Source organism: Chlamydotis macqueenii, chromosome 2 (assembly GCF_036417535.1).
Source record: "Chlamydotis macqueenii isolate bChlMac1 chromosome 2, bChlMac1.mat, whole genome shotgun sequence".
NCBI lineage: Eukaryota > Metazoa > Chordata > Aves > Otidiformes > Otididae > Chlamydotis > Chlamydotis macqueenii.
In genome coordinates, this window is record NC_141557.1 from 44,265,134 (window position 1) to 44,277,489 (window position 12,356).

Here is a 12,356-nt window from a genome sequence, read left to right on the forward strand (position 1 = left end):
GTGTCTGGAGACAGTCACCTGGAAACCATCTGGACAGCCCTTATTACTCTGGTGTAACAGCAAATCCTCATTCTGTTATACAGTGTATATAATGTGCACTGTACACAAAATGAATACTCATTCTAATAAATTTACTATGATGCAGCCTAGCTGCTTCTTAAAAAGTTGGATGCTCCTACTAAAGACTTGCCTTGTTGTTCAAAGGCTTGTTTCAGCAGAAATATTATTCTATTAACATTCAAAAGTTTTATATTTTCATGTCTAAAAAACTGTTCATCACCTCAGAGAAGATTCCTTTCCTCTCTTGCACATGAGTTTAATGAACGGGAAAGGATAAGGAAACCAAGGAGCAAGAAAAACGAATGCAGTTATAAGATGGTATAATGTTGAAAAGAATTAAAACATTGTCTAAAATAAGGATAAAATAAAGGCCCCCAAAGCAGAGGAAGAACATTAAAATACCTCTCCCAATAAAAACCTCTAATCTTCAGAGGAAAATCTTGTACTATTTCTATGTAAGTTTTATGTTTTTCTTCATAAGATTAAAAACTCAATCTTAAAACTCCTTTATCAAACACAAGTATCAAGGCTTAGAGAGAAAACAGACTAGACAGTTAATGAGTTAATCTATCCCACAAAGGTCTACCACCTCTTTTACAAAAGTTTGTTTCTACTTTAAACCTCTCTTCCTCCTTCAGTGACTTTTATTATAATTTCAAAACCCAGAAAAACATTAATGCCTGATGATATACACCAGGAACTTGCTGAATGAAGACGCAGAATCATAAATATCTAGAACGTGTTAGCCAAATTACAGATTTGGAAACTATTCACGTGTCTGGGGATAGGTGAAAAGCAGGGAAAGAGAATGGCAGAACTGAATACTATTGTAGAGAGAATCATTTACTCATACAAATCCAACAAAAGAATAAGCTACACTTAGAAAATATTTCCAACTATTATACCACTTCACAACTAAAAAACTACCCTCACAGGGATATGCGCTATCTCAAATCAAGTAAGATATTTTTAAAAATATTAAGTTATTTATTAATGTTACTCTTAATTATTTGCTTTGTTTATACTTTCATATTTCACTTCACTTGGTCTAAATCAATTCTTTAGGACTACATTTTCTTTTGATTCAGAGTTTATCCTAGTTCTTACAAAAAACCCAAATTAATTTATTTGCATTTGGAATACTGTCATATCTTAATCAAATTCCAACACTTAAAGTTAACCCAGAAATTAGTGAAATTCTGTAAGGAACCCTGACCACTACAACCAAAGTATACTGAGAACAAAGTGCTTAGGATTGTTGTAATAAAAAGAAAGATATGCATACCTAAAATTATAACCTACTGAATCTTTATCTTCTGAGATAACAGGACACTCAGGCTTAAGATCCTGCTTTTCATCTTCAATGCAGATGCTACTACAGGACGTCTTCACAGGACAATTTTCACATTCTGCAAGTGCAAGCTTCTCCTCATTGCTGGTTCCAAAAAGGTCAGGGTCATCCTGAATCACATCAATGACAAGAACATCTTCTTCGTAAGCTTCAAGAATATCCGGAAAATTTTTAATTTTGTGTTGTGAAGTATTTCCTCCTGATTGGCTATCATCATTTATTTCTAATGCAACAGGGTGGTCAACTGCATTGCAAGAATGATCAGGAAAGTTAGATTTTAGTACACATTCAGTACCACAGAAATTAGGCACAGATGACTCTAGTCGTCCGTCAAGAAAAGGATGTGGATATAAAGAAAAATGTTCACGGAGCACAGACATCTCATTTAAAAGGTTTTCAGGGCTATTATGATTGAAGTCCTTACTGGTGATCTCACCTGCTTTTTTCTTCATGGAAGCTGTAGATGTGGCATCACTCGTGAGGGGAAGAGGTTGCTGCTCAGAATTTACCAAGTAAGTCTCTTCATCTGTTTTCTGCCTTCCTGAAACACTAGTGCTGTCAAGCTCTGGTGGATGACAGGTTTTTCTTGCAAATGAATGGACAGATTCCAATTTCCTGGATTCAGGTTTGTTTCTGCATAAAGGAATTTTGAATTTTGTCAGGTTTCCAGTGTTTAATACTTTCATTAGCTTTAAATCAGATGATGTCTGGTTCACTACTGAAGCTTTATGGCTGAAGTTTATTCTGTTTTTGTTACCTGTAGATGTACCATTCTGGACTGTCATAGACAGGTTTCTTTTTATTACAGCTCCTTTATTTTTATGTTTTTGTTTTGTTGTAAAATTCAAGCTTGCTTGAACTTCTTGCACATCAGGATGGCTAAAAGCCACAGCACTTCTATCCATATTAACTGGTGATTCCACATTTTCATTGCTCATCCTCAAAGTCTCAAAAATATTCACAGAAGAGGATTCTAGAGTTTCAAGTGAAGTCAGACATTTAGTATTTGGATCCATTATTTTACGTGTAGATTCTTTGTTAATTTCTTCTGATGGCGTATGCAAATCCAGCTGTCTTACATCCCCAGTCTCAGCACTGTTTCCTAGAGCTTTAACGCTGCTTTTATCAGAAGATTCCTCAAAGGCAGCCCTCCAAAGTCTTCTTCCTTCTGAGATAGACTTATGATTTTTATGAACCCATACAGAAGTCCTGGCACAAGATTCCAAAGGCCAAACATTTTTACCAGTCATAGGTACTGTTCTTTGACAGGTAAACTGCTGCAATTTCTTATTAATTTTGTTCAACTTTTCATCTGTCTTGCTTTTGTGACGACTAGAAACATCATGGACCTGAGCTAGCACTCTCAGGCTACCTGAGGTGGCAGAATGATGTGCCACACTGTTTGAATTTTCTTCTTTTGCTATTACAGAAAGCTCAGATGTCTTCTTAAAGCCATCTTCAAATGCAAGTAATTTGGCACTATTTTTTCTCCAGACTGAATCATTTCGTGCTTCATGAGTATTTTTTCCTATAGGAAGATCTGATGTATGATCACATGAAGCCGACCAAGCAATTTCTTTATGATTTAGTTCTGAGACTGCAAAGGAGCTTGGTGCTTCTGTTTGTAACTCACGCTCACTGCATTCATTAGCCACGTCTGTAAAAGCACTCTGCACTGCTGATTTCTCGGTGATTTTCATCTTTTTTCTAGGCTTTCTACCAATATTCCACTTTTTTCCCCTTAAACACTTATTATTTTCACTCTGACAGCTTGAAAAACACCCTTCTCCATTTTGAGTTTTTTCTTCTTTATTAAACAACAAACTACCTTTTATGGGTGATCTCTCATTTTGCATTCCACTGGTGCTGCAATTCGTATCACTCTGTTCTACGCTACCATCAGGAAAAACATGCTTTCTTTTATGCTGGGCTACGTGGAAGAATCCACTTAATTTGTAACTGCTCGTAGTTCCACTAGCTGAAGACTTCAAAAATGTATTGATGTAATTACAGACCTCTAATCTCACAAATGGATTCTTTTCTGTTGCACAGCACAAGCCATTACAACGGTTTAGGGCATTTCTGCAACGTTCAGCATCACATTTTGCAGATCTGTTTCTCACTTTTTCATCTGTAGTCACACTAGAATTTTGCAAGCACTTGATTTGATCAGCTCTGGGTTTCCTTTTTTCATTATGCACACAAGGCTTTTTTGTTACAGGACAGCACAGAAAGCTCTTGCTTTGAGTGTCACCTAATGTAGCAACTGTAGGAGATTTAGAGTAGTGAGGTTCCTTTTCCTTGGAATCTTCTGATGTGTTTTGATTTGTCTTAAGCTTCTTCATGGCTTCTGTACTGGAGTCTTGCTCAATTGCTTTCCATTCTTCCTTTCCTGATTAAAAACAAAGAAATGTAATTAAAGAATACACTAAGGGAAAAAGAATTGGAATATTTTATAAAGAAAACAAGAAACATTCGAAGCTACCAAAGAACATGACACTGTGTAAGACTAAAACATTTCTGTAAAGTTTTACCACTTTTTTTTTTTTTAATGAGCACTATTAGCAGACTTACAGTAACGAATGATGTTTTGTCTTCAGCAAATGTGAAGATGAACAGAACTTTAAGGTGTCAAAAGGACACTGGAAGTTGCATATTTAAAACACAGGTGGAAACCAAATTAGAGCCAGTCTAACAGGAAAATGCAGATACAGTTCGCACACTCTGCCTTAAAATCTTTTGTTTACACAGTAGATTCTCTATAATAAGGAAGCTTGTTTATAAGAATATAATGATTTATTTCAGATATATAGTCCAATCAAATCCATCTGGCTTTTCAAGAAAATCCAGAAAAACTGCAGGACTTGTATTTTTATAAAGGACTATTTTTTTTTTAAGAGTAGATACAGATTATGTAAAAAAGTGTACATCTGAAAATGTCTGGAGAATAGACTCAAGGGTGTACTAGTAGAATGTTGGTTTTTTTAGATCTTAGTTTTCAAAGTAAGAAAGATATGCTTTCAATACATCAGTTTTTCAGAATATGGTTTCTAGATAAAATATTTATTAAAAACAATCCACAGCAAATATTTGTCATTTGAATGCACACACTTTGAAAGTAAGAACAATGTCTTTTCGGCAAGTGGCCTGAAAAAAATAATACTGCTAAAAATCCCCTTTCAAAATTGTTCCAGTTTGGTACAACACTCTCTTAAAACACCAAATCACAATCTTTATTTCTACATCTTTCAGGATTTTGCAGAAAATAGCAATTAAAAAGTTCTGAAAACAAAACCCAGCATCCTATAAAGGCAGGCACTAAAGCAAGACAGCATGATACATATTAAAAATAATAAAATAATAAACAGATGAACTAAGAATTTACTATCTTTTATTTTGGCTTTGCTGAAACTACTGCCTCCTTTCCTGCTTGTGCCTGACCTTCTACACATAAATGAACTGACTGGTTTTGAGAGGAAAAAAAAAAAATTCTTACTTGGGGCCTGTTTCTGCAGACATCCCAAGCCCCTAAAAGGGTATCTGGTCTCTTCTCCTTTGTGCAAAAGAACTGCTTTTCTCCTTCAAGAAAAGCCTTTCCTCTTCCTAAAAATCTGTTTCCTTGTAAGACTGGTTTCACAGTATTGTAAAGCAGACCCTAACTCTTATCTCTGCACTTCTTCAGCTAACTTAGTATCCACCCACTAAGAGTCACTTTGAGGGTAGAGGCCACTCTTTACTACCCCCATGGCTTCATCCCACACAGACACACCTGCAAAAGAAAAATTATCTCCTGTTTTTTCACTTTCTAATGGAGTCTTACTACAGCACCAATCCCTTCTCCGGTGAACCCAAATTCTGCACCTGTACTGCTACAATGGGGCACAAGCGCTTACCACTTTCCTCCAGGCTGTCTGCTCCTTTCTGAGGGCTTGAGCTCTTCTGCTCTTCTTCCAGGCAATGCTTGCCCACCTGTCCTCTGGTTGTTAGTTGTTCTTGGCTACTTAGACCCTGCAGCTGCTGTAACACCAGTGTGTTTTTGCCCTTCTTCATCAGACTTGTAGCTCCTTTCTTGGACTCTGGACACTGTGTATGCAGTTCTAGCAAGGCAGATCTACACCTCTCTCTGGGACTCTGCAGTTTTGGTTTGACCAAAGATGTCCCACCTTTCTTGCTCAAGCATCTTTTTCCTTTCTTCTCCGTCCCTGCCTTTCTTGATCCAATTAAAGAACACTCATCTAACTTTGCTGGCATATCTACCTCTTCCTGAGGTTTTGGTTCATACAAGGATTCCCGAGTCCCTAAATTCTTCTTACGATCTGGGATTTGCACCTTCAATATCATTACGGAATCAGTGCTTTTCATTTCAGTACTACATGTGCCCATCCGGGGTTGCAGCACCTCTGGTTCTGGCGAACAGGAAATACCGTGTTTCTCAATGCTCCCAATTTCCTCCTCTGAGGATGGGATTTGTAATTTTACTTCCATATAGGAATATTTGCCTTTTTTTCCTGAGCTCCCTGAACTCTCCTGGAAACCAGAGAGGTTCAGTCCTTCTGAGCTATGTTCTTTCCTTTCAATCCCTGCTGAGATTCTATTTTCCAGAGGAGCTCCTGAGAAAAATAGCTGCTGACCTTGCCCTGTTCCTCTCCTTACAGTCTCTTCACAGCGCATTGCTGCAGCCGTGGTCACTGCTGGCCAGCCTTCACATGCAGCAGTGTCTGAAACTGGCAGAACTACGGCCTTCTTGCTTCTGGCAGCCCTCCTGCGCTGTGTCCTCTTGGTTTTTTCACCTGGGAGTCTCTGGCTACTCTCACCTTGCTCCTGCATGGGCACAAGAGAAGCAGATTGCTCACAGGAAACACTGGCAAGTAGGTCAGGTTGCAGACAGGAAGTTAAGGGCTGCTCAGGTTTTCTCTCTGGTGCCAGGTGAGGACTCTGCTTGACTACCAACTTCTTCCCTGGCTCACGTCCTAGCCCTGCACCTTGAAAGCTTGGGCTGGTGACCTTCCTGTTGGCGGACTTCACCTTGCTGGCAGTTACCACTTTCCCTGACCTTAACTGTGGCATCACAGAAGCTTAGACACAGCAACAAAATCCTCAAAATCCACTCACCAGCGTACCTTTAACAGTGCTCCAGCTAGCCCACCGCTCAAGGCGGGTACGGGCCCGAACAGGAAGAGGAGCACGACCTCCCTCGGCTACTGCCTCAGGAGTCACCCGGGGCGGAGTCCGCCAGACTGAAAAGCCCACGACCACTAGCGACCCCCGCACTGCCGACCCTCCAGCGCGAAGCAGCCCCTCACCTGGGGGAAGGGGCAAGGAGAAAACAGCCCCGCACCGCCTCCCGCGCTAACCCCGCGGCCACAGTGGCCGCTCACCCCCCTACCCCCGCCCCGCCACCCTCCCTCTCCCCTCGCCCGGTCGGCCGATCCGTCCGTTGACACCTCAAGCGCCGCCTGCCCGGAACGTGCCGCTCGCCCAGAGCCGCGGGGCGGCCGCCGCGGGGAGTAATGGCGGCAGATAGCCGACGGCGGCGGCGGGAGGGAGGCTCCCCGAGGGAGGCTCAGCGGCCGGGCGGGCGGACACTCACGGGCAGGAGGAGAGGAACGGCCGCCGCCTTCTTGCGCTCCCCCTCTTGCCGGGTTAACGGTGCCACGGCCGTGGCGGGAACCCGTCTGCTGAGCACGGGGGTGGCAAGCGCCGCGGGGTGAGAGGGCGCCAGGCCCGGCCTCAGCCGCGGACGGAGGAGCGGCCCGAGGTGCCAGGGTTCTGTGTGGAGCTGCAAAACCCCCCCGAAGCGCCAAATGGCGGCAAACATTCGGCTCGCCCAGAGTTGAGAGTCCAGTAGAAAAAAAAACCCGACCCCACACTGCCCAGCTTGATGGTTTCTTCAGGTGTTTCATCCACCTCAGTGAAACAGCATTACTTCTTCTGTCCACAGCAGTTCAGAAGCTCTCCAAAATTAAGGGGCAATACGCTTTATTTCAAATAACACAGTTTCTCAGGACTGGAGTTAGGAAAAAAATAGCTCAAGTAGTTAGACTATAGTTGGGGAAAGCCAAAGTTGGTGTTTGGGCTTCAAATGTGGTAATTCTAACACAAATGGAGGACACCAAACCTTTCGGACCATTCACGGCATGATAATGTGAAGTTAGCTTACCAAAACAATGTTGTACAAAGATTGAATCAAAACGATGAGTGCTATGAAAGTAATAAATGATTAAACTTAATAAGGTGATACTTCAATGCCAACAATGCGATCAGCAAAATCGCAGGTGGTTGATAAAAGACTGTGTCCTACAAGCGGTCCCTTTCTGTTCAGCGGTGGTCTCTGAGGGATGAAGTGCCTTGTTCAAATTAGTTTCACCACGACTTAGTGCTTGGCGGTGTTCACATGTCCTGCGTCCTAATTTGAGACCTGTACACAGAAATAAAGCTTTTTGTGTCACTGCTTCCTAGACGTGCAGTGCTCTAGATGTAAAAGAGTCCCTGAAGAGTAAAGGCTTATTTTACGAGCTGACTTGGGCTTGCTCTGTGACTTCAGCTTAGGTTACTCACTTTATCTCTGTTCCTCCATCTACAGGTGAAGATAATGCATCGCTGTCCAAATAAAGACAGAGAACACTGGATTTTCAGCAAAAGCTCTCCAAAGATGAGGAAAGAACAGGCAGGCTGAGAAGCCGTTAACTTTCGGTTGCTTATTATCTCCTTAGGTTGCATGTATGTGCCCAAGTGCAACAAAAAATGTCAGTGAGTGGCTAACTAAAACTAATCAAAGCAAAAAATACAGAGCTTTTAGGCAGTTCCTCCTCTGGCTCAGTATTGTGCTTCAGGTCCTTGGGACAGAAAGGACCCAATAAAAGGGAGTTAACTGCACAGCATTTACAATCAGTGTTCTGCAAGGCTAGTATTACATAAAACATTCAGCTTTGGCAAAATTTAACCTTCTCCAGTTCAAATAGAACCTTCTCCACTGTGTAACGTAGTCTTTTAAGTTTGATAGCAGGACAAGAAAGAAAAAGATATGTGGAAAAGCAGTAGTAGGGGAGATCTGGACGAGCAGTGTATGAATTCTCTTACTGCTTTCCAGTATCATTTTTAAGATTTGAATATTTAGTCAGTTATTTACAATGATAAAAACTCTACTCAGACCAAATTTTTATGAAATGAATAAAAAACGTACTTGAAATGAATACTAATTAAATACATTCTTTGTGAAAGTCCTTTGAAAAAAGGGCTAGAGCTTCAGAAAGGACATTTTGAAGCAGCTGTGGATTATGTTAAAAAACAGATTGCGTTCAGTTTATAGTGCTACTGAAAAAAGGTGGTATAAACATTGTCTTGTAAAGTGGATCAATTTAACCATCTCTTAAACATATTTGAAAGAAGAGAGAATTTTAATACTTAGACGTATTATTTGCAGAAACCTCTGTCAAGTGTTTATTAAAACCATAGGTTATTAAAGTGGAATAACTTTTAAAAAATCATATAAACAGCTTAAGGGGAAAAATTAGTTATTTTCACATTCCAACAACATACGAATTAAGTAATGCTACAAGGAAAGGTTTAAACTTTGTTTCAAAATTCTGTCTTTTTTGGAAGTAAAGAAAAATGCTTGCTTCTCTTCAGTTTTGTAAGTTCTATATCTCAATGCCATATTTAAACTTTATAACTCATTCAGCTTTTGCTGATCTGTTGCTTAGTTTCACTGGTTTCTTGTTCATCCTAGACACTTAAACACAATAGTAGAAATGTGAGGTACCAAGTGTCTGAAAGTAAAAAGGGGATCCTGGTGCCTAAAAACATTTTTTTTCCCTACAGAATAACCAGTACACTCAAAGGAACTTGTGTGACTACATTTATGTAAAGTCCATGAAATTATTATTTATTTATTCTCTCAGAGGAATAAGTGTGTGCACTTAGCCCCCCAAATAATGTAGTATACATTACTGATGTGGAGAAACTGTGCCTGCAGATCTGACAGTGATATGTTTGAGTAACCTTCCAAAAGTTTTTGAAGGATTGAAATTTATGAACACATAAACCAGGTATATAGATGAGCAAATAATATAAATTTTTTTACTGGGCTGTATTTTAGACTTTGCTAATACACTCACCTAGCAACAGGAATTAAGTCGTCTTTTTTTAGCTAGGCAACTGAAAAGAATTAACTTGAAAATGAATTGGTTTTTTTTTGTAAGGCAATGTGAAAAATGTCCCCCTGGACCACTTATTTTTGCACTGCTTACATCTTCATGCTTGGCTGAGGGATAGATTTGTTATCTCTAGCAAACCTTAGTGGAAAGAGTTTGGCTGTGCTGTAATAACAGACTGAGCTCTGAAGAATATAAATAGTCTGTTACATTCTTAACAAGCACCAAATTAATCTGTTAAGTAATACATCTAAAATGAAATGGGAGTTTTAGTCCCATATCTCTAAGAAAGTGTCCTTTTATAACCCAAAGGATTTATTTTATTAATAGTTGTGAGCTATTGGTTTTGCAAAGGTGTCACCCGAGGATAGTAAACATAGACCTGATTTTGAAGTAACTTCTTTACCTCCTGCCTTCTGTTCAAATATATGGGTGTTTTGGAAATAGGTGTATTGCTAACCTGTTGAACTAAGGAGTTTTGTCTCAAGTCATTCATGTATATTTCATTAAAACTGCCTTTGCTTTCCGTTGCGAGCCCATTAACACAGGAGCCACCTTTGACTTGACATCTAATGAGAATCATGCCAACTGTCCTTGTTATGTGTGAGGTACAATGTTCACATTCGACTCACGTCTTTGGTAGCTCAACTGTATAGGTGTGGTTCCAGTTTATACTAACAGCTCTTTGTCTACTTGTTTACCTTTACACTATGAACTCTGTTAGGCAGGGAACACGCTTAGAACCCAATGGACACACTTGGAAACCAAAGAGCATGCTGCTGATGTTATTAGAAATAAAAATATTAACAATACAACAACTAATTGATGCACAGCCTGTATGGTGTTGAGAGCAGAGGTACCTCAGTGATCTGTTTTGCAAAGTAGCTGAATGATTGCACTCTGTAACACTGTGATGGTAGACCAGGTAAATCTAGTGAGTAGCTGGATATTTCAAGCTTTGTTTTGGTGGCTGTTTTTATTACAGAGCTGTATGGAGTAGATTAAAGTAACTTTGTTTTCCACCAGTTTAAAATGAGATGTTAGAGGAAAAAGGACAGCTGGTGTATTTCACAATGAACCATCTGGCATTTTTTTGTAGATCTTCTAATTCGTAATTTATTACTGAATTGTGACAGCATGAAAATCAAAATTATTGATTGTGTGGAATCAGTGTTTCCCTCTGGCACATTTTGTGCTCCTTCAGTTTCTGTCAAAAGACAGTCATAGGAGGGGTAAGGACCTCTCATGCTGAGCTTTGCAAACCTTGAAAATCATCTATACCATTTGCCCTTTGTTAGAAATCATGCTGTTTGACATTTACTCTGGAAGACCAGCTTTCCAGATGATCACATCTGTTCTGAACCTTTTACAAAATGGCACTAATTGGTTTTAAGTTTCCACGAGGGAACTCTGTGTTAGGCTTGTATTTCGTTTTATTCCCTTTCATTTGTGGCTCTTTTCTAAAACTTCCACTGCTAAGAGTTTAAGAAATAAACTAGCTAGCTAGCTGAAATTTGAGATTCAAACAATACAGATGCAGTAGAGGAATTAACTAGTCAAATAGGAGACTACACATTCAGTCTTAATTTATTTTAAAATTCTCCAAATAAAGTATACCTTTGCTTTAACTAGGTAACCATGCACCTACTACTAAATCTGCCTTTTGAATCAGCTTGTTTTAGTGGCTGGATGAAAAATATGTTGGACTAAGAGGAAAGCATCTGCACACCAGCAACTACGTGACACTTCTGTCTCACTACCAAAAAGGATTATGAAATGTGATTTCTAAATGAGAAAATTAAAGATAGTAAAAGAGGAAATAGAAGTTAAGTAAATCAGAGCTAGAAAAGGCATAGGATTAGAAATGGTGGGGGTTGGGTGAGGTATGATCAGAATATGATAAACCAGTAGATAAGCAGGGAGAACAGTGCTAGACAGAAATCAGACCAAATAAAATGGGAAATTGCTTCAGAAAATCACCCTTAAAAAAAGAAAGCAGAGATGCAGGCAAAACACAGTAATGAGGAACTTTTTTTTTTTGTGATTCAAGCTGACTGAAGAAACAGTGGAGGATCATCTTCAGCACTGCTCCTAGGAAAAGTGAAGAAAGCCTTGAACTTTGAATGGTGACTGTGATCAATTGCAAGCTAGAATCCAAATCTGAATCCTGATTAATCTTGCTGTTGGGCATTAAGAGTGACTGTCTCCTAGGTTCAATTTCTTGTACTAGGGTCATCCATTAAGGCCTTACATCTCTGTCTGCTTAATAGCGTCAAGGTGGCTGACATGAAAAGTGTGGAGCCTCAGAGTAACTTGCTGTGTCTTTTCTTCCTTGGGTGTTTCATCCATAAGCATCAGATCACACAACATCCCCCAATATATTATTATATACATAGTTCTGAACCTGAGAAGTGTATGTGCAGTTACTGTATGTTTTCAGAACTTGAATGTGAGTTTTTTTAGAACTGCAGATTGAGGAAATGGCTGCTGACTGTATTGAGCAATGGACTGACTATGAATTTTCCTGTAACCAAAGCAGCATACAACCATTTAAAAACATATACTGACTTAACCCATTAACATTTTCCCACTGGCTTATCCAGGGTAATCTATGGTAAGAGTTGCATGAAAGTTGACGTTATTGATTCATGGGTACAACAAATTGCTATGTAGGGAAGGGGAGAGGAGACCAGAGATTTACCTGGTTTTGCTTTCATACTTCTGCTTACTTCCTTTTATGTAATTAGTTATGCTATTTGAAAACAACAGAAAATGATCTTCAGATAAATCAG

General features: G+C 39.6%; 1 protein-coding gene across 1 annotated transcript in view; it reads right to left on the minus strand.

The window, feature by feature from the left end:
* TOPAZ1 (testis and ovary specific TOPAZ 1) overlaps window positions 1-6,478 on the minus strand; it is a 38,609-nt gene extending 32,131 nt beyond the window's left edge. Inside the window, exons 1-2 of the mRNA XM_086741957.1 lie at window positions 5,305-6,478; window positions 1,346-3,803 (exon numbers count right to left, since the gene is read on the minus strand). Of these exons, the coding sequence (XP_086598083.1) occupies window positions 1,346-3,803; window positions 5,305-6,478 (3,632 nt within the window). The remainder of the gene's footprint in view (window positions 1-1,345; window positions 3,804-5,304) is intronic.
* Window positions 6,479-12,356: the final 5,878 nt, after the last annotated feature.